Genomic DNA, 23852 nt, shown 5'->3' with positions numbered 1-23852 from the left:
TTGTTTCTTTTCAAAAACATAAGAAATAATGCAAAATGTGTTATGCTTAACACATAAGAAGTGGTTAAAAATCAAATCTTTGCAGTTGACAATGTTAGTGATTTTGATCTTACAGAACTGTTAAATGAGTTTGAGAAATTGAAAAAAAGGAGTGGGCTGGATAGGAGCTTGTAGAAGACAGCTAATTAGACCAATTTAGTGAATTAGCAAAGTGCAACTCAACAAAGAATTGTATTCAGGTGATTCATAAGTCACCCTACACGTCATTGATGAGAAGCACTTTCACTGTGTTTTTTAATGGTTGTCAGGTGGGTGGCCTTTCATTCAACACCAAAGCATTCTCATGGCCGGAAGGGGAGCAGGGCTCTATGTGTAGGCATTGAGTCGCTCTTTGGAGCGGGTGGAGTGGATGTCATGAAGCTCCTGCTCCTCCTTTGACTTGATGTCCTCGTACTTCTGCATCCTGCAGGCATCTTTCACGTAGGCCCAGTTGGCAGACAGAACCATAAGGTAGTGAACCTGGCCAAAGACAAAGATGGTTTACGTTGGAGGGCTGTTCACAGTCTTCATCTGCTTACATGGGAAATAACCAATTACACATGGAAAGAGAATTGAAGATAATGCAGTTGCTATATTATGTCATTGATTAGGATCACATACAGAAAGCATTTATAATGCTTTCAACAAAGAAAGCTTTTATTAATATATTAGCTAATAGTATTACCATTCGTATTACCAGCATTAGTAGCAATTGATATTTTCCCTACCTCCTAAACTATTACCAAAGCTAATGAATGAGAAATACTGACACCAATCATTTAAGCCAGTATGGAATTGGATGCTAAAGGAGTCAATGATTGTTGATGTCATTATATAGGAGGCTATAAACTCAAGAGAGAGCTTAATATTTAATAATGTTAATATTTTACCATTTTGATGTTTAAAGTTAAAAGAGTATTTATAAATTTAAACAAAAATATATGCTCTCTATAAATCTATAAAGATATCTAGATACCAGCGTGAGAGAGCAAGTGCAAACAGGAAACAAATATTTTATTATGTAAGTCATCTCAAAATTTATTTCAAAACATTATTTATTGGGTTTATGTGAGTATATATTAGTTATGAATATGTAAGTGCTATGAATAATCTACTGTATATGTTAATTATGTATATATTAGGCCTTAAAATTATCTGCTATATGGCAGTGTCTTTATGAACACACACTCAGAGATAGTTCTTTGATTTGACAGCCAGGCTACGTGGTTCAGGGAGCATGAGTGTTGAGAGCATCAATGACCAGGCCATTATTGGGTCCACAGGACCCATTTCAATTTTTGACTATGGATGCAAGGCTAATGACCTATTTTTGATCCTTCCAGTTAATCATCCAATACGGTTTCAGTAAGCATCCCATATTTTTAAATTCCTAGATAGAAATTCATAGTCACTATATTTAAAATTTTGAGCAATGTTTAAATTACAAAAATATTTGAAAATAAAATTTGACATTGCCATAATATTATTAGATTCTTAAAAAATAACTTTAATGAGGTAAAACTCAATCCAATCCTCATGAAAATAAATATAGTTTATATGGTCACTAAAAATAACTGGGCTAATTTGGCTTTTTAGTATTAGTATTGCTCATCTTTCTTATTATTAGCATTTGACAAAAGATTAAAACAACTTTTTAACTATTCCTTTCAACAATAGATTAGCTATTGTATGGACAGCTCAAGAAAAGTTATTAAATTTATCAAAAGTTCGTAATTTTTATATATTTAATTACTTCAAAATATCTTTTAGATATTGAATTACTTCTAACTGCTGTAATATTACTAAGAATCTTCTAGATTCCTCTATAATACTGTTTCTAGAACAAAAGAATAATAATAGAAAACCTTATTGCAATAGCAATAACTGATGTTCACTGTCTGTTTTTATTGTTGAGAATTGGTATCTTATGAGCACAATGGAATTCAGGGTGGGTACCAAATAAAGAAGCAAGATGTGTCTTCAAGATCTTATAAAAATATTACCGGTTGTCAAAGCAGGGAGTTTTCTTAAAATATCATAAGAAAACTGGATTTAGAAGATAGGAATTGAAACTTCTGAGATTTACTTTAAGAGAATAAATTAGTCATTTTTATACACAAATATATATTTAAATTTTCATTAAGAAAAAAGGTTTTTAGAAGTAAACACTCATAATATGTTGACATACTGCACCTATGTGCTACAACGATCATGTTTACATTAGTAGTGACTTAATATTTAAAAGTCTAACAAATTTATTTTTGTAAGTGGCTTCAATATCTCTTATCTCCATCATGAGATACTATTTCCTTATGTTAAGCTTTGTTATAAATGTGTTTATTTACTCACTGTTTTATTCCGTCTTTCTTCTGGCATTGAGAGGTTGATAATGGGCATTAGTCACTGGAGGGGAATGATCAGCTCTGCAAATGAATTTTGCTGTTATTCCAATTGCATAATAGAGCACAAGCACTTTTAGGACTCACCATAGCAATAACTGCGGCCCCCGCACCAGCAAGTGCCACAATAAACAAGTGGAAGGTCATGTTCAGCTGCAGAGAAAACCACAGAAAACGAAAACATACGTCAGGATTATAAGTGAAAGAGTGGCAAGAATAGCTATTGATATCTTATAAACAATATCTCTTTGAATCTTCAATGAAAATAATTGAGTTAATCACCTTTTCTCCTTTTAACTTTTAAATCCTTGCAACTACATTGTTTTACTATAATTTCATGGAAAAGATGAAATCATGATTGATAATGATAGTGTTCAGTAATATATAACAATATGAATCTAAGTCATCACTTTGTAATTTTAATTTTATCATTTTCAAGCACATTAAACATGGAGGTTTCCAGAAAACAAAAATTCATATAACAATAGTTTTATTGAAATGTGCATAGTATCTCCTGCATATTAATTCTCTACCACCACTCCCTGCATAGCACTTCTGCATGTCAGCATTGCCTCTGAGAGGAAAAAAAGGGAAAATACAATATGGACTTAATTCTATATTCTTAGATCGCCAGATGGAATGCTAAAACTCTGTTGAACGAAAGGCTGGAACCACACTCACCTCAGTGGATTCACACATCCTCAGGAAGTTCTCAGAGACAGTGCAAATTTTCTTTTCCTCTCCAATTGTCACAATTCCTACAATATGTAGAAAATTATAGCTTAGTGTTATAAATGTTTTCAAGAGCCAACTGAGAGAATAAGGAACTTTTGCTAATCAAACCTGCACCAATTTTTTTAAATGTTTTTTTAGAATATAAAGGAACAATTCTTCCTCAGTTTTCATTCATTTCTAATATAGGTCTTTATTTCCCATATATTAGATACTAATTATAAGTGTAAGGTTTAAAACTCTTTAGCCTTGTGAAATTTGAAACATTTTCAGTCTGAATGAAATTGAATCTAACGATGAAAAGTTTCAGAGTTGCTTGGAGCTAGTGCGTTGGTTTCGTCTATCACGGAGGGTACAGGCATCGTGATTCTTTCGGTAATCATACCCCAGGACGGTGTTGAAGTCAGCGTTCACGTTTGTTCGGTTGGAACAAAGCTTCAGTTAGTCTCTAAAGTAACGGTTTATTCTTCTGCTGACAAGTATAACAGTGCTGTTAGTAGAGGGGAATTAAAAAGACGAAGAAGAGGAAGACATTTCTCCCATTATTTACCATTGCTATAATTGCTTCATGAACCAACTCAATCAGAATCACCTGGGGAAATTGATTAAGATAAATATCTTTGGGCTGCAGAACTGTTTCATTATAATCTATGAATGTTAATCCTGGAATATTGAAATCTTAAAAAACTCACTGTTGATTCATGTCAACTATTCTAAAATTAATCTTAGAGTACAACAGTAATGAAGTTCACCTGAAAGTGACGCTGTAATTTTGCATGAGAACTACTGAAGTGCTAAACACTTATATGTAGAAAAGATAAAATAACATATAACAGGAACTTGTTTCTAAGCTTTAGTATTCTTTTTATTAAATTTTAATAAGTGCATACATTTTACATATCCTTAGCTTGCAGGGGGAAAAGGGGGAGCCTTTCTACTCTGTGAAGAGTTATACGCACAGAAACCCCCAGAGCCAGTTCTGTCTGTCCCATGGCTTGGTAACAGGCAGAATCAATGCGATGGCAGTGATTTTTTTTTTTGTAGCTTTCTAACAGAACACAACTATTCTCTGATAGTTTGTCTGTGTGATAAATTTGTTTTAAAAATTACTTTATTCCCTTCAAATGCAGAGATGTTTCTGCAAAAATATTTCTAAGGAAAAACAAATGAAACAATTCCCTGCAATATTTGTTTAAGAAATAACCATTATTAAGAAGGTTTTTTTTTAGTAAAGATGGTGTCTATACTTAAGTATCGTAGCTAATGTTAAAAGTTTGCTTGACTTCTGAAACATATTTTTTCTTTCTTTCATATCCACAATAAAGAGTACAATTTGAAGTGTCGTGGTTTTGTTGAAAGAAGTATCAAGGCACAAAGTACAGTCTCGTGAATGATGTAGTTATGTTTCACTCATACTGTAGGACATTGCTATCAGAAGGACAGCGAAGTTTGATTTGATAACACATAGATTACATTTTTTACTTGACATTGATAGTGCACTGAGATAAAATCACTGGACCCTGGGATGGGGTGATTACATTATGCAGTTGAGATAAATAGGGATTTTGGTGCATCAGAGTAGACATCATGGAGCCTCCCAAAGATACTCATATTCTAATCCTCAGGGCTTGCAATATGTTTGATTACATGTCAAAGGATAATTAAGCCTTCAGGAGAATGGTCAGAGAAACCCAACACTTCTGGGTTTCCCAGAAGAGGAACTGCTGAAATGGTTAAATCCACAGGGTCACCAAAAATAAATGAATAACGAGTCTATGAAACAAAATTATGGACTCTAGTTTTAGATGGTGTATTGACTTCCTCTTGGTACTATAGTAGATTATCACACATTTAATGGTTTATATCAACATATCCATTCTCTTACAGTTCTGGAGGACAGGAATCTAAAATCAGGGTGTCCTCAGGGCTGCACTAGATAACCTCAATAAATAGCCTCAATCCATTGCCATCAAACCAGTGCTGACTTATTGAGAATTTAGAATACGGAATTTAGAATTTTAAGTTTATATATTCTATATTTAGAATGTAGAATCCTCAAAGGTGTAAATCTTCATGGAATGATACAGCCTTCTCTTTCTCTTGAGGAACAGCTGGTGGGTTTGTGGTTAACCAGCCGGCGAGGTGGTTTGTCACCAGTACTTGCCTGGCACTGTCACCAGGGCACTCCCCTCAGGAGAATCTATAAGAAGCAGCTCTCTAAGGATTTTCAACTTCCTAGGGGCCACCGCATTCTTTGGTGAGTGGCCCCTTATTTTTTTTTTTTTGCCTGGCCCCTTATAATCCAGCATCTTTGTGTGCTTTTCTTCTGTAGTTACATCTCCCTTTGACTGACTTCTCTTGGCCTGTGTGACTACATTGGACCAACAAAGATAATCCAGGAAAATTTCCCTATTTTAAGGTCATTTGATAAACAACTTGATTCCGCCCGATAGTTTAATCACTTTTGACCTGTAACTGAATGTATTTGCAGATTCTAGGAGTTGGGAAGTGGAAATCTCAATCTCAATCTCTCTCTCTCTCTCTCTCTCTCTCTGTGTGTGTAGGGAGCATTATTCTCTCGTCTACATATAGTAGTGGTTTATTTAAGTGTATCATAAAGATGGTTCTAAAAATGATTAGAAAAACTCTTGGTTAGAACAAGTGCCCCAAGATGCAGCACACCTGCATTTCCAATCTCAGGGTGGCCTAGGAAGCAGCTTGATCCTTAGGACAATTCATTCACCTCTTAGAATTCCATTTATTTCAGACCAGACAATGGATTTGTGATAACATTTGGTCCTTCTAACCCATATTCTGAGGTTAATGTTAGGGAATTGAAAGCTGTGGGTAGTTTTAAGTCTGAATATACATTTTAAAATAAATTAATTATGAAATCAAAAGGTTGTGACTACACAGAGAATTAAGAAATAATGGCAATCTAGTAACCTTTTAAAGATAATTTTCCCATCTTTTTCAATATCAAACTTGGCGAAAATTAGAATTTTCTTGACCGATCTTGTAATCCTCTGTATAATAGATTCTTTCTTTACCACCACATGAGAAATAGAATGCTTCCAACTGGAAGTATGATGGACTGTCTTGTAGTCCTGAAAATATAGCCTATCCACACCACCTAGTCCTGTGATGATGCTTTCAGGGGAGAACTAGGCTCTGAGAGTAGGGTTGACAGACTTAGTGATAAAAATACAAAACTTTTTGTTAAATTTGAATTGCACATAAACATCGAATATGTATTAGTAAAAGTTTGTCCCATAGAATATTTTGGATGTTCGTGTAAAAATAAGTCCCACACAACAATATTTGGGAATACATACTTGTAATTTAAAAACATCATATTATTTAAAATTAAAATTGAACTGGAACCCCTATATTTTGCTTGGAAACCTGATATAAAAAGCTACCCATATCTTTTTAATTTTTAACTTCCAAAAAAAAATCATTGAAGGAGACAGACTGAATTCTGAGCTACGGTTTTCTAAGAAGTTCTAAAAACTGATGAAATCTGCTTTTCCTGTGTTTATAAGTGCTAAGATTCTAATAGTAAGACTGCTAAAATATGTGCCTGCCATATTTTCTCATCCTTTTGTCATGAAGTTAATTTATAAAGCTGACCCTCTGCTTTTAATTGGAATCACACTATAGTGTGGAGTCACCAAAAATCAAAACCAAACTCACTGCCCTCCAGTTCATTCCAACTCGACAGGGCTGGGCAGCGCCCCCTGTGGGTTTACGAGACCACAGCTCTTTCCAAGGAGCAGAAGCTGAACATTTCTCTTGTGGCACAGCTGGTGGCTTCTGGCTCTGCTTTAGGTTTCCGGCCCAACTCAGCACCCCTTCACCATCAGCGCTCTTCAGAGAAGGGATGGGAGGACTTTTTCTTGGCAGTACGGAGGGTGGGCAACTGCTCTCAAGTTCACATCTAGTTCTCTATAGAAACCAAATTATAGATCCTGAAGGTGTTTGGATATTATTGAGTGCACTTTTTCCAACTTTTTCTGAGGTCTGAGCGAAAATCACTAGAGAAAAAAAAATTGAAGTATCTAAGATGTTAATATATAGGCTTTTAATATCTGTTCAGTGAAAAAGAATTCATTTGTACATATGGATGTGAAAATGTTTTGTAAGTTCTATAGCTGCTGTTTTTACCTGTGAGGAACAGAATCCCAGTAGGCGTAGACACAGACAGGTAAGATTCGCCTACCTCTTGACCCCTAGTTCATCATTTGTTTCCCGATGAGAGAAGACATGGTTAGGGCAGAGCGATTCTTCCTAACTTAGTAACTCTAAGTTTGGGCAAGTCATTTACATCTCTGCACCTCGGTTTCTTCACCCACCCACCCACAATAAAAATAATACCCACCACATGTGTGGTATAATTTTGAGAATTAAGCAAGTTGGTAATACATTTGAAAGATTTAGAAAAGGATCTACAATTTGCAAGTTGATAAAACTATAAGTAAACATTATGTCAAGAGGATTTAACCCTAAATAAGACTGGCCAAAACAGATTGCTGCTTTATTTAACATCACTTTATTGATTGATGTTCTTGTTTATTACCTATGATAGAAGACATAAATGTATATAATTCTTCCTGGAATTCAAAATTTGTACCATCTATTCTGGGAGAATTAAAAGGAGGTGCTTACAGTTTGGAAAAGAACCCGACACAGAAAAGAGAAATTGCAACCACAACTTTCTAACTACAAATAATTCTAGAAAGTGTAATGTGACCATCTGATTAGATAGATGTGTATATGCAAATATTGTTATATCAAGTTCTACTCACTCTTTAATTCCTGTTTATTTAAATTTACAGACTTTATCTTAAAAGTTAATAATAAATTTGCATATTTGGTTGCAGAAGTTAGGATGGTTCCAAAATATTTGATACTATTTTAGAGGTAGTCAGTTCTGTAATAAAATAGGAGATGTTTTTGCCCAATTAGGAGTCAACATCCACATACCAAATGGACGAAGGTCCAAGCAGAGATTGGCTCCCTCCACCAGGGTGGTGTTCCGGCAGATGGTCCACAGATTGAAGTACATGTAAACTGGCAGCGAGGTGAAAACTGTGACGCCCAGCCAGGCCAGCATGAAAAGGTAGGTCAGCATGATAAACTGCAACAGAGAAAAGGTAGAGAGGAATGTGTCATCAGCTGGAAGGGGCATGTTGAGTTTAATGTGCACAGCTCCATCGTGAAGGTGTGAAGGGACATGTCACACAAGTCATCTCACCGTACTGGTGGGCACAGCAGCCTGAGGTGAGGGCTGAGCGAAGGTGAGTGTAGCGGTGATGAGTATAAGCCTGCAGCTTGGCAGAGGACCCAGTGCACACGGCAAGAAATACCCCGTTTGTCATTTGAAAGCTGGCTTCATTCATGTCTTTATCTGAAAATCTTCACACATTTTTAAATGCTCCATAATGGAAATTTCACTATAATGAATTCAAGATAACTTAAAGTGTTATCTGAAATTTTATACTACACTTAACTGACATAATTTCATATTGGAAACATTCAAACTAGATGAACATGTTTGCATTTAACATTACAAAAGTGGTGGTCTCTTCTCACTTTAGATTAGGATAAAATAACTGTGCCTCCAGTCTCACTCCTCTTTTGTTTGATACATTTTAAACTTTAAATCCTATTTTTTTGCATATTGATGTTTTTATAGAAGCTTAATAGTCTATTTTTAATATGAAAATAAATGACCATTTCAGAAACACATTTAATATTTATAAAGCTTATGAAAAAGTTGTTAAAAATTCTTGTTTCTTTGCAAGTGTATATTCAAAGGGAATTTATAGTTAAAGAATGGCTTGGTTGCTCAATTAAAAAACCAAACAGATGGATGTTTTAGTGTGTGGTTGAATAATTGGCTGATGATAATATTTTCTGAAATTATCAATTACATTAATACCCTATATATTTATTTACATATAATTATATGTGTGTATGTATATATATATCCACCTATATATGTATATAAGCAGGCCTGGTCACATTGTGGGTTAGGCATTGGGCTGCTAAGCACAAGATCAGAAGTTTCAATCTATTAGCAGCTTCACAGGAGAAAGATAAGAATTTCTGCTCCCATAAGTTTGATAGTTTCAGAAAGCCAGGGTCATCATGTGTTCACTCAAGGGCAGTATGTGTGTTTATGTATAAATGCATGGGTATATGTATGTTGTATACATACATATACACACAGCCTTTAATTGACTATGATAGCAAATGTATTAATGGTTGTATTTATATACAGATAAAAACAATGAGAATAAAGCAGCACAAAACCCTGATTTGTAAATGTAGTACTTAAATATTCACATTAAGGCTAATTGATTGTACTTCTTAATAGATAATATGTCATTTGATTCATTAATTTATTTTAAATGGTCATAGAAATAACTCACTACATGGAACACCAATGCAGATAAATGCCATCCAGATATAGAAAATGATAGATCTGCTCACTGGAGTTCCTGAATTATCTCTCCAATGGGTACGAATCATTCTCAAGTTCTGGAGATTAAAATTGATATCATCCATAAGAGTAGCCAAATAAGATCACCACGAACAACTTTTATGTCACTGATTTATGCCACTGATTTTTCATCTGAATTGTGCTGATTGTTTCTCAGTCTCAGTGAATAACGGGCTTTCTCTTCCATTGCTCTTAAACTTGACCTCACACTTTTCATGATGTTCACCATAAAAACCTTAGATAATTTGGGGAAAGAAAAAAAACCAGAAAAGCATTTTCTTATGTCCACCTGGACCATTTTTTCACTGACGGAATGACTTGCTCATTATCCCTTCACTTCAAAAAGGAGATAAATAGCACTGCCCCTCAAGTGCAGATTATGGCATGTAAGAGACCTAAATACTAAATCTTGGCTACCCCTCTCCCCTTTTCACACATTCACGCATTTGATCAGGAGGGTAATTCATAAAGTACACGTGCATGAGTGTATGTGTGTGTCTGCGTCTGTGTTAGCTATCCATAATGTAACTCCTGTTTTTGTGAATTGTGTATATATAGGTTTACAGAGCAGATCGTCAGTTTTACATCTGACAGTTCACAGACACTTTCTTTCAACTCATCCACTGTGATCCTCTCCGTGTACTACCATGTATTCCACTTGCTCCTTGTGTTGCTTGTTTTCATTCCTCTTTTTTTCCTAACACCCTGTAACTGTTTTCTTTGGTAAATGCTGCCCTTTTGACCTTAAATGATTAGTTATTCTAACACAGGAGTCTAAATTCAGTTCTAGACCTAAAGGATGACACTTATGTTGTATTCTATTAAGAATCTTAAATGCCTATAGGAGTAAAATGTGTTTTTCCTGAATCTTTAAACTTGGTGCTCATGTAAGAATTAAAATAAGTGGAGAAGAAAATGAAGTAAATAATCATAAAATAAATAAAACCACCCTCTCCTCAAAAAGGGAAATTTCCACATTTCAAAATGAAAACTTGCATTTATGGTGCATCATAATAAACCTGTACTAGTTTCTTGGATGTTGTGATATATACATAATCTGGTGTCACCTTGAGAAGAGGTGGAGTTTAGCCTATCAGTCAGGTCACAGCTTGATGACCTAATTTGGAGGCACCATGGAGATAAATATTCACTGGAGGTCAGATACACATAGACTCCCTGCAAGACATACTTGTTAACAAGCCACATGGAGCTATACTGATGATAGCCCGAGCCCTAGAGCGGGAGGAGCCACATGACCCATGCCAGCACTAAGATGCTTCCATTGCCACCGGATTCGCAAGACTCTCCACCCACTGGCCTGTGAACTTCCTTCGCTAGACATTATTGCATGTGTTGTATGAGTCTGAAGAGGACCGGTATCACACATGTGGGCTAATATAGGGCTTATGGACTTGTTCTGAACTGGACTGGGATGTTTTCTTACTGTACAATTGCTCTTTGATATAAAATTCTCTCTTATACACGAGTCTCCCTGGATTTGTTTCTCTACTCTACCCTGGACTAACACACATATCTTCATGCATTCTCCACATGGCTTAAGAATGAAAATCCATTGGAAAAATAATCATACATTTTCACCCTTCTTTTCATGAAAAATCAAAGTATACCAATCACGATATAGAATGTGGTTGCACAAAACAGATCATTGGCGCCCAGTGATCACTCTGGAGCACTGATATCATTGATTTTTTTCTTCTGTTGCTTCTTCTGTGATGATGAATTACTTGATGATCAGTATTTGCTTTATTGCATTTTCAACATTTTCTGTTGCTTTTAGACTTTCTTCTGAATCTTGGGGAGTTTGGCTTATCCATAACCAACACATAAACAACAGAAATATATTCTCTAGTGTTTGAATTTCAGCTCCTCTTTTGGTATCTCCTTTATGTGTTTGGTCTTCAGCAGTATTTCCCGAGGTCTGTAGAATGAGTGTACAATTTCACAATTACACTAGTAGTTGCTAATTACACTAGTTTCTGAGCATGTGGCCACAGTGTATATTAGAAAGGTGCTTTAAAACCTTATAATTGCCTAAATATGAAATTAAAGAACAAACGTCTCAGTCCTGTAGCTTCATGCTCAGAATTCTAGCCTAGTAATAACCTTGATTAATAATCCCATCATTACTTGTATATACAGTCTTGACTAAGCTTCAAAATATTGACAAGCATAATACAACTTGTTCTTGTTGTGTGCTGTGGTTTCCTTTGTTTTCCATCACAACCACATTCGACAGTAAAACTGTTCCTAGGGTTGGTGGCACAAGTGGTTAAACACTTGAGTGCTCACTGAAGAGTCAGCAGTTCAAATTCACCAGCACCTCCACAAAAGGAAAACGTTGCACCCTACTTCTGTAAACATGTGTAACCTCAAACACTCAAGAGGGTGGTTCTACTCTGTCCTATAGTCTCTGTAAATTGGAATTGTCTGCAAAACAATGAGTTTTTTGGTTTAATCTAACAACTAGAGCAGAGCCAACCTGTTAGTTCATAGGGGAGCACTCAGCTTCTATCACAGAGACTGCTTAAATTGCACTATCAGCACTCATTCACTTCTTGTATTAATAATGATGCAATGGGAGTCATTGTCCAACCTCTGCCATTTCGTTCTAATGTGTGGGATATCGATCTGTTAATGTATTGATTTGACTCATGCTTATACTACTTGTACATCTAACTTAAATGCCTTTTACTTAGCAATCATGGGGGCGGGGAGGAGCTGTCATAGTGGCAGAAAGCCATCCATCCCATGGGAGAAAGACAATGCTTTCTACTCATGTAACGAGTTAGTCTCAGATACCCACAGAGGCAGGGCTGTGCATCATGTCTTATGGACCCACTGAGTGAGAAGTGACTCAATGGCAGTGAGTTTGGTTTTGGTGTCTATTATAACATTGCTTGGAGGCACACAATTTTGACCTGGGATTGAATCTAGGCTGTTCTTAATCCTTCCATTTCTGCGTTTGTGAAATGAAGATAATTGCTCTGATTACCCTCATACACTTGTAGTGATGCTAAAATGAGATAATACATCAAAAGCCTTAGCATCCAAGCAGGTACTTAGAAGCACTGAGAAAATATTAGCTTCTTTTATTCTTGATAATAATCCTTGATTATTCCTGCTGCTACCCGAATGTATGTTTGGGCTGAATGGTAGAAAAATATGATATAAGGGAATTCGATTATATTTCATAGTTGGATCATTTCAAAGTATAAGCTTTTGGGTGTGGTAAGACTATTCAAAGAGGGCTCTAGTTACAGGAAAGCTTTCAGAAATTACTGGAAACTTCCCCCAAGTGGGAGGAATACTATTAAAGGAACTCCTCAGGATAGGGGTAAGGGGGAGGGAGGAACAGCTGTATTTATTTGTGTCTTGATTGCAATGGAAGGTGTTAAGTTTATTTTCTGTCCCAAGAACAGTAAGTGTAATAAAGCAGTTTGGAGCACACTGGCCCAATGGATGAAAAGCAAGTGAAATGTCATGAGAGTGAGCAGTCAGCACGCTAGGGCTACATCCTCTGTATCTTGTTTCTTTCTTCCTGCCCTAGGGGATTTTCCAAAAGCTCTTTTTGAAGGTGTCTTTCACAGTAAAAGGGGCCTTATAGTTTAGGGGCTTTAGATTCAGAGTGGATTGAACCACTTTCAACGTGTTGCTCCCTCTACTTGAAAAAATAAAGAAAGGGATGACTGCTGAATCCACAGCACCCCGATTCATGTTTCCCCATCTCTGCAATGGACGATGTTATCGCAATGCAATAGAGCTGAAGGTCGTAAATGTACCGTAAGAAAATATGTTCACTGCCAATTAGTGGAGAAGCTTTGGGATATGAAAGATTCAAAATGACTTTCCTTTCAAATTTCAATGACCAAATAGTTTTATTTCAGGAAATAGCAATTCATTCACTGAAGTGTAAATATTAAACAATTTAACAATGAAAGTCAATCTGTCTCCTTTATGAGTTTTATTTCACTGTCTGATATTTGCACAAATTGAAGAACTATTTAAATTGTTCAAGTAGCATCTTAGGAAAAATAGCCTTTTATATCATAAAATATATAATTATACATTTATTTCTAGTTTTACTTGCAAATCATGTAAAAATTTATACACTGTTATAAAGAATTCAAGTTACTCTTATTTTTATTAGTATGGTTTACAGATATTTGAAAAATTCTCCTGATTTAGAAAAAATACCTATATTAAGATTATTTTGAGGTGATATATGCTGAGCAAATAATCAGAGACGCTGGACTCTGGAGAAGAATGTGGTATCAGTATTGGACGAAGGCTTATTAACAACCTGTCAGAAGCTAATGACATAATCATTGTTGCTAAAAATGAGGAAAAATTAATTACTTGCTAATGAAGATCAAGAAATTGAAGCTTCAGTATGGATTACAACTCAATCTAAAAAAGGCCAAGATTTTCATAACTAGACCAAAAGGTAACATCGTGATAAGTGGAGAGAAGATTGAGGTCGTCAAAGATTTAATTTCACTTGGATCCACAATCTATTCTCGGAAGCCAAAATTAAGAGATCTAATGATGTGTTGCATTGGGAAAATCTGCACATGACCTCTTTCAAGGGTTAAAAAGCAAGAAAATTTCTTTGAGGGCTAAAGTACGCCTAAACCAAGCCATGTCATTTTCAGTCGCCCTGTATGTCTGTGAAATTTGGGCATTGACTGTGGAAGACAGAATAAAAATAAATGCATTTGACCTATGGTGCTGGAAAATATTTGAAGTACCATGCAAGTGTGGGGACAAGGATGGCATCTCACCTATTTGAAACATTTTATAAGGAGAGATCAGTCCCTGCAGAAGGATCCCAATTCTACCTTACAAACCTGGTTAGAGCAGAGGATGTACAGTGGTGCAGCTAGGAACTGGAAACAAAGGGAATCCAGGACCAATGAACTCTTCAGGACCAGTGGTGAGAGTGGTGATACCGGGAGGGTGGAGAGAAGGTGGGGTAGAAAGGGGGAACTGATACAAGGATTTACATACAACCTCCTCCCTGGGGGATGGACAACAGTAAAGTGCGTTAAAGGAGATGTCAGGCAGTGTAAGATATAAAACAACAATTTCATGCCTGATACCTGTTCCCTTCTACACCTTGTGATCGCATAGGCTGGTGTGCTTCTTCCATGTGGGCTTTGTTCCTTCAGAGCTAGATGGCTGCTTTTTACCTGCAAGCCTTTAAGACCTCAGACACTATATCTTTTGATAACCGGTCACCATCAGCTCTCTTCACATTTGCTTATGCACCCATTTGTCTTCAGAGATCATGTTGGGAAGGTGTGCATCATGGAATGCCAATTTAATAGAACAAAGTGTTCTTGCATTGAGTAAGTACTTGAGTGGAAGTCCAATGTCCAATGCGCATGTTCTGCCTTAATACTAAACCTATAAATATATGCACATAGATCTATTTCCCCACCATCCTATATAAATATATTTACATATGTGCATCCCTCTTTGAATACCATTTGTCTCCAAGTTCTTTCCTCTATTTCATTTTGCTCTCCTCTTGTCCCGCTATCATGCTCAGCCTTCATTTGGATTTCAGTTATTTCTCTCAGTTACATTGCCCTTACCAGGCCTCTCATACCCTCCTTGCCACTAATTTTGGATCACTTGTTGCTCCCTTGTCCCTGGGTTGGTCAATACTACCTCCTTTCCCCCACCTCCCCCTCTCACATGTACCCCCGGAACCACTGGTCCTGTTGTTTTCTCCTTGAGACTGTTCATCCAGCCTATCTTATCTAGATAGACCTGCAGAGATAATAATAATATGCACCAACAAACAAGGCACAGCAAGACAAAGCAACGAAAGAGAACACAACGGTGACAACAAAAAAGAAAACCAATGACCCAGAGAAGAATAAATTAATTTTAAAAAATTTAAAAAAGAAAGAAAAACCTGTAAATAGATCACGGTCTGATTTTAGACCTCTAGGCATTTCCTCCATTCTAGTTCGATAGGGTGCCACCCTCTGGCTCCAGAGTCTATCCTTTGTACTCCCGAGGAAGCTCCCTCTTCTGTTCCCCCTGTTGCTCTGCCACACACCATTAGTGTTTTGCCTCAGTGGATACCCATCTGCCTGATACACTGAACGCAAATGGATGCATAAGCAAGTGTGGTGAAGAAAACTGATGATGCCCAGCTATCAAAAGATAAACTGTCTGGGTCTTAAAGGCTTGAAGATAAACAAGTGGCCATCTAGTTCTGAAATAACATGTAAGAAGCACACCAGCCTAAGTGACCATGAGGTGTTGAGGGGACCAGGTACCAGGCATCAAAGAACAAAAAATCATATTGTAAATGAGGGGGGGTCAGAGTAGAGACCCAAAGCTCATCTGTAGGCAACTGGACACCCCCTTACAGAAGGGTCGTGGGGAGGAGATGAACCAGTTGGTGCAGGGTATCAGCGATGAAACATACAACTTTGCTCTAGTTCTTAAGTGCTTCCTCCCCCCACTATCATGATCCCAATTCTACTTTACAAATCTGACTAGACCAGAACATGTACATTGGTAAAGATAGGAACTGGAAACACAGGGAATCCAGGGCAGATGATCCCTTCAAGACCAGTGCTGCGAGTGGGGAACCGATTACAAGGATCTACATATAACCTCCTCCCTGGGGGATGGACAACAGCAAAGTGGGTAAAGAGAGACGTCAGTGTAAGATGTGACAAAATTATAATTTATAAATTATCAAGGGTTCATGAGGGAGGGGGAGGGGGAGGAAAATGAGTTGATATCTGGGGCTCAAGCAGAAAACATTTTGAGAATGATAATGGCAACAAATGTACAAATGTGCACGACACGGTGTATGTATGGATTATGATAAGAATTGTGCAAGGCCCAATAAATTGATTAAAAAAACAATTTATAAATTATGTGTCATGGGGGAGCGGGGAAGGAGGGAAAAATTGAAAAATAAGGAGTTGTATGAGCCCCCAATAAAATGATTAAAAAAATAAAGTGTCGATTAAGATGGACGGACACAGAGGCTGCAACAGTGGGCTCGAGCACGGTACTGTTTCTCTCTGTTGTGCGTGAGGTCGCAATGAAAACTGACTGGATGGCCCCTAGTAAACGAAGATTAGAAATTGCTGCTCTGTGGAAATTAAAATTCAGCAAAGACAACTCTATTTTGATTGTAAGGTTTTCCATATCCAGAAAACCAGTATTAATCATAAAAAACATCCCTACCATAAACTGGGAGTCATTCTGAAGTTACACCTTGTTGTTGTGCCAGGTGCCCTCAGTCCGAGCCAATGAACTGCCACCCTGTGTACTATTCAGTGAAACTTCCCGGGCCTCACAGACGTCCAGTCCATGTGTTTGTGGCCATTGTTGCAGTCGCCTTGGCTTTCACTGACCCGTCTGTGACCAAGCATCCTTCCCCAGAGTCTGGTTCCTCCTGATGGCGTGTGTGAAGGATGTGAGCTGAAGGCTGCTCATTCTCACATGTAAGGAACTTCCTAGCACTGTTTCTTCAAAGAAAGATTTGTTGGCAGTCTAAAGGATATCTAATATTTTCCCTAACAGCATAAACCAAAGGCAGTAATCCGTCACCAATGTTTCTTACTCATTTTCCAGTTGTCAGACGCACATGGGGCTATTGAAAAGACCCTGGCTTGGCTCAGGAGCACCTTAGTAAGCAAAGCAACAGTTTTACTTTTAACACTCAAATGGAACCATTTGCAACAGATTTGCCCCAATGCAATACTGCTTTGGATTTCCTGACTACTGGTTCGATGGGCATTGTCAATGGGTCCAAGGGAAAGGACACTCTTGATAAGTTTGATCTTCCTTCTGCTTGTTGTGACAATGCTTGTTAGTCCAGTTACCTTATTCTTATGCTTTGCCTTACCCAGCTAAAGAAGGAGAGATGCCAAACCATTACTTCCCAATATAAATATCCCAAACCTCATGCCTGACGAGGGGTGAAAGGCCAGGTTATTAGCAGCAAGGGCAGAAATAACTGATAACAGTTGACCTCCATCCCTAAAGGAGAGAAGGCTAGGTTCAGTCACATTAAGATTAGCCAATATTTGGTCTTTTATTCTGTTCCCCTTGTCTCTTCATGAGCTGCATTGTGTCTACATTCATTCAGCTGTTTGCCTTTTCCCAAAGTCAGCCTCATCTCCTTATATGCAGTTATATAAGCTATTGAAAATGTATTCTAATTCCAGCGAGGTTTTGATCATCTTTTAAAGATGGTGATGTTTCAAAACTCGATTCCCAAATGTGTGTCTCCAGGTGCCTCTGCGTGGGTGGGTTGGGACCGCTCATCTGTTTGCTAATACTTGAGCACTTAACCGTTGTGCCGCTCAGAGACTTGTAAATGTACGTGCACACACTTAAGAAAGGGTTTCATGAAGTTTGTGGGAAAATCCCGTTTTCTTTTCATTCCATTTTCTATGAAATTAATAGCACTTCATTAAAAAATTTATATAAAATGAATGTCATTAATTTTAAAATGTCACCAGTCAAAAGCATAAGAAGCTCTAGGAGTAATCATAACTTATAAATAGTTCTCATAAATATGATGCTGAAAGGGGTCATCATAAGGAATCTTAAATGTATACAATAATGTAGCCATAAAATATAAAAATTACAGAAAATAAGTATTGCTATATTTTTAATAAGCCATACAAACCTAGGCATGAACTAAAACTACTCAAATTCCCTCCTTAACAAGCATAATAATAATTTTTTTAAATTGAGAGAATTGAAAAATAATTACATTATCGCGTTGTTGAAAGCATGTTTGTCTGACTGACATGGGAGCAAATTGTCAGAAATTTCCTTTATCACTGTTGAGTAATTATCGTGAACTTCAATGTTTTGGTAATTATTGACTACAGTTACCGAATGTTGTTTTGAATAATTAACCAAAGTTCATTAAGATACCAGATGAGCTAATGAACTTTGAACACATCTAACTGTGTATTAGTAAATACTTAGTATATACATGACTGGGCTTCAAAAGTTCATGGAATAATTCCATTTTCTTCTAATTTCATTTTTATAACAAGTTTTGGAAGCCTCCTCATATTTAATAAAGTTAAATATAAATGAGATATAAAGGTTAGAATATTACTTATATTAGATTCAGAATGACAACTTTACCACATTGAGTGACTTTAATAGCCAACAGAGATAGGATTATATTAGATGGCATATACGTCAGTGATAACCAGCATGCTTTCCTTGATGCTTGTTTTATTGCAGATAACAAGTCACTAGAAACACTTGTTTTAATTAACAGTTTCAAACAGGGGCAGTGAAGAAGGTCATGCTAAAGTGAAATGATTGTTTTTGCAGGTGTTTCCTCAGGCGGTCATTCCAAAGCCGCCTGTCTGTTGTTCCTCTTCAAGCTTAGTCTCTCTACTAGAACTTCCAGGAAGTTATAACAGCAAGAAAGTGAGTCATAGAAAGAATGGATCACATATAGGTATCACTGTCATGGGAAGAGGAGAAAGATTTTTATAGATCAGTAATGTGTCCATTTTTCTACAAAATGGCAGCTCAGAAGTTATTATTTCTATGTGTGATCATTATATAACAAATGTTTATAAACAATAATATATATAATATAAAGCAACCTTTAAAATGTTATTGAGACAAAGTGGATTAATATCATTATTGGAACTCATTAGAGCACTGCTTATATGGACTAAATATACATGGACCAATCTAATATGTTGATATAATTTTACAAAAATATTTGTTAAAATCTGATCTCACGACTGCACAAAAGAAATTTATGTTTGTTAAAAAAGTAATTTGGGAGTAACTGACTCAGTGGCAGTGAGTATATTATTGATTTAGAACTTCAAGCACCTATTATGTACAACTTGCCTTTCAGCACATGTGGTAGCAATGGAATAACTGTAGAAGGAAATGAGGAAGAGCTGTAGAGTGGTTTCTGACTTGGTGTGTGCATGCGTGTGTGTGTGTGCTTGTTTTATTCTTAATTTACCAACACTTAATATAGGAATCTTTTTTGGAGAACTAGAGAAAGAGGCAAAACAAAGCAAAAGCAGAAAAAGTTTAAGAATGGTAAGATATGATGGCAACATACGTAAAAATGTGCTTGACACAATGGATATATGGATTGTTAAAAGAACTATTAGAATCCCCAATGAAATTATTTTAAAAATAAGAAGAAACAAAGAAAATATGGTCACATAGATCTTAACAGAGCAAAGGAGTGAGTCATACCAAAGAGCATGTTTAAAGATCTGCCTAAGGATTTTTCTATTCCCTTTTATGAAACACAGGGAATTTTGAAGGAAATGTATTATTATTGGGACACATTCACCTGCTCACAAAACCACTTAGATAAATCTCTCAACTAGTTATTTGTTTTACTTTACCACCTTATCAACCTGTGTAAATAACAAATAGAAAGAAACATAAATGAATGTCCCAAGTAGAACTTATTGGGACTGTTTATAAATAAAGGAGTCCTCTTTGTATAGTGCTTAAATGTTCAGTTGCTAACCAAAAGGTTACTGGTTCCAATCCGCCGGATTCCCTGTAGGAGAAAGATACGAATTATCTGCTTGGATAAAGAACTACAGTCTGTGGAAGTATAGAGACAGTTCCGCTTGTCCTAATGGGTCACTGTGAGTCAGAATCGACCTGAAAGTATCCGAGAATTGGTGGGTAATGAAGATGTTTGCTAATTTACAGTAAATGATATTGTTAAAATGCTAAAGTCATATTTCTCAAATACAGAAAATTAAAGATCCTCACAAACATAACTGTCCTAGAACATTAGCCCACATATGCCATGAAATGCTCAATCTTACAATCGCGAGGCAAGAGGTTGGGCTCTGTGTCAGATGCTTGAGTAGAGCCAGCTCTTCCCCGCCCGTGTGACCACAGGCTCTTCACTCCTCTAGGCTCCCGTGCGCTCGCCTGAGAATCTTCGGATTGTCCTCAAACTGCCAGCTTACCAGTTAACAGCCGAGCCTATTAATATCTTGCAATACCCAGGAATTTCTAAAAATGTGCTAAGATGCTACTTATTTTTTAGCATTACTCAAGTGCTTTAGAATTAAAGATTTTTATCCCATCATGAGTTTTAGACATCGGTTAATGTCATTATATTTCAAATGAGTAAACCAAGCCATGACCAGATCACAAGTAGCATTATAATGATATTTCTCCAATCCTATCCAAAAACCTGTCGGCCAGCCCTAAATGAACCTAGATAGGGATCTGCCTCCTAACGAGAGAAAGGGATTAAGCATCATTGAAAAACAGCACACTAAAGAATTACACGCAAAAAAATATACACACAATTTAAAATGTATCCATAATCTTTGTGTATCTTATATTCCTCTGGGTCAGTAATTTGATACCACTCGTCCTAATAACTTACACATGGAGGTACAGTTTAAAGCACCATAGTCACTGTGAGTCAGAGAAGACTCCAGGGCAGTTAGAAGCACATTACTGATATCTTAATTTTGCTCAGACTTATATATTTGGTTCCCGTGAGTACTACAGTAAGCATTTTTCTAAATGGAAATTAATGAGTTTTGTGAGAAATTATTCCAGAGACAAACAGAAATTTAGTCTATTGTATCAGATTCTTATCACTATTCGTGTCTATAAAATACGTTACATGCTGGTTAAAAAGAAGGAGCTGATTAAAAGCATCTTTTCAGACTTTATTTTAGACTCCAATAATTTATATCATCTTTCTTTAGAGAAAACTTACTATGAATTACATGCAGAAATTAAGTGTATGTTCTTATTTAACATGGAAAAAAGAAAACATTATCAGTCAAAGTTGGCAAGTCCAACCTTTCGTTATAGAAAAACAATTTCCCAGAAACAGCAAAGTCCTTACAGCTACATTGATAGTATTTATTGCCACTCTGTGCATGCATGTGTATGGGATTTACCCATGAAATTGTCTACATTAGTTTTAGAATGTGACTAAACGTTTTATAATTAAATATCATTAGCTATAAAGATGCAAAACCTAAATTAATGTGATGCTTATATCATGTCATAGAAAACAGACATTACATGAGATACTTGGCCTCTAAATTGAATAAATTTATTTTAATCACTTTTCAAGTTATGAAAGAAACATATATTTTTTATAACTTGTAAATGGATTTTTCTGTATTAAGTCCAAATACTGTGTTGGGACACTGAAATCGTTTGAAATATTTAATAGTAAACCAATCAACTGTTCTGCTGTCTCCAAATATCAAACTAGTTGCATTACGTATGGCTTGAGTAACTGACATTGAATTTTCACAAGAAATAATCTTAATTAAAAAATAATATCAATCAAGATTTTCAATAGCCTTGAAAGAGAAAGCTTCACTATGTTTAAAAAAACTAACTTTAATGAACATCTGATGAATGAAAACACCTGTGTGCTATTAAAATAGACCATGTTAAACACTGAACATCGAGTAATAACATACCCAGGCGCTCACGCATCTGCCGCACGTGGTGATTTTGAAATCCCCATAGAGATCCTTGATGGCACCGGTTGTAAAGAACCCTTCCACCATCAGCAAAATGCCATAGACAAAGAACGCAGCTGCGATGCCGTAGATCACGTACTTGAAGATGTCAATCCTGAGGGAGAAAAGACAAAGGGATTGACCTCAGAAGCTCTGTGACAGGACTCCAGAAGTGGATTCTCAGATGTTCACTGTCCGTTTGCTCAGAAAGCTGTAGAATATTTATGTTCATAATAGAGGTTGAATTTTAAAATATTGCTGCTTTACCGACATGATGTATATGTGTATGTGTGTGTGTGTACACACACACAGATGAGCATGTGAAGACCAAATCAGTACGATACAATATTTAGATAACTTCACAAGATATTTCCTCTGTAGTAGTGGCTTCATGTTGGGCGGCATTCTGCATGGTCGGCTCCTGTAAACAGTCACAGTTCCAGAAAACCACAGGGGGTCTCTATAAGTCCATTTGACTCAATGGCAGAGAGTTTGGTTTGGAGTGGATTTGGAGTATACTTATTAATTGGGAGCAGTGGTTGTACAATGGTAGGATTCTCATGTTTATGTAGGAGACCTAGGTTCAGTTACAGCCAATAAGCTTATGGGCAATCATGACCAATGTGGCTGTGGTGGCTGGCTGTGATGCTAGTAGATTTCAGTAGTTTCAGACTGAGTTAAATTAGAGGTGTGGTGACCCAGTTATCTTCTTATGAAAATCAGCTACTGAACCTTCTATGGATCACAAAGGTCTGATCTGCAAATGATCCACACAGCATTTCATCCCATTGTGTATGAAGTGTTAGCAAGATTTCTGTCTCTGTATACCTGGTAGCCAGTGATAAGGCATTTCTGTTTATTTCAGTTTTTCAAGGTTGATTTTGCTATCTTCTTTCATTGCTACGTGTCCTCAGTCTTCCTAATGTTGAAACACTGTAATACAGTTACTCATGTTGTGCTGACGCCCCAACAATAAAATTATTTTTGTTGCTACTTCATAGCTGTCATTTTGCTACTGTTATGAGAACTACTGGTTTAAAGGATGATGTGTATATAAGGCAGGGGCCTATTATATGAGAGCATTCAATAATGTAAAGATCCTGTTAAGTTTACCCAAGATAAAAAATGAAAAATAGGAAGTTCAACAGTGCTGGTATACATCTAGGTATTTTGAATGCTGTTATAATGTTTTTGCTTGTTGTGAATTTATATTTTTTTGGTGAACAAATACACAAAGCTTTTTCTTGATGTTCCCTTCAGTGGTGATGATTGCATTGAAGTTATGCTACTATTGTGGCCATCCTTTTCCAAATTATTTCACTGTCATTGTCTTGAACTCATTGCTCTTAGGCTTCCCCAAATCTAAACTTTTGGATTGCTGTTGTCAACTTAGCACCACAAAGATTATTCTTTAAAAGAGCACATGCCCAAAGCACATGCACATCACTTAAATTTAAGAGAAGCTGTTTGTTATTGCTAGGAAATAAATCTTCAGGGGCTATTATTGGCCTTAAGGTTTACGGTTTAAAGATGATCTCAGTGTAGTCGTTTTGGTGATTGGATCTGCTGCTATGGTTTCAGAAAATCTGGACTCCATTAAACATTTGAACTTAGATTCAGATTTCCCCTCTTCGG

General features: G+C 36.5%; 1 protein-coding gene across 1 annotated transcript; it reads right to left on the bottom strand.

The window, feature by feature from the left end:
• Positions 1-366: 366 nt before the first annotated feature.
• On the bottom strand, positions 367-22265 carry GPM6A (glycoprotein M6A). The gene is made up of 5 exons (XM_075555789.1): positions 22176-22265; positions 8157-8310; positions 3120-3196; positions 2526-2591; positions 367-519 (listed from the first exon to the last, which is right to left on the bottom strand). The coding sequence occupies exons 1-5, from the start codon at positions 22263-22265 to the stop codon at positions 367-369; spliced, it is 540 nt and encodes a 179-aa protein (XP_075411904.1).
• Between the last annotated feature and the right edge of the window lie 1587 nt (positions 22266-23852).

Source organism: Tenrec ecaudatus, chromosome 8, assembly GCF_050624435.1.
Source record: "Tenrec ecaudatus isolate mTenEca1 chromosome 8, mTenEca1.hap1, whole genome shotgun sequence".
NCBI classification, from domain to species: domain Eukaryota; kingdom Metazoa; phylum Chordata; class Mammalia; order Afrosoricida; family Tenrecidae; genus Tenrec; species Tenrec ecaudatus.
Note: the sequence above shows the minus strand (reverse complement) of the source record. Positions and strands in the feature narration are given on the sequence as shown.

Bases quoted from the DNA above. Each gene is read 5' to 3' on its own strand.
- GPM6A (XM_075555789.1), bottom strand. From the start codon at position 22,265: ATGGTGGAAGGGTTCTTTACAACCGGTGCCATCAAGGATCTCTATGGG. The intron at 3,197-8,156 runs GTATGTGGATGT...TACATATTGTAG, and splicing joins CTTGGACCTTCGTCCATTTG to GAATTGTGACAATTGGAGAG. The intron at 520-2,525 runs GTGAGTCCTAAA...GTCTTTGGCCAG, and splicing joins GGGCCGCAGTTATTGCTATG to GTTCACTACCTTATGGTTCT.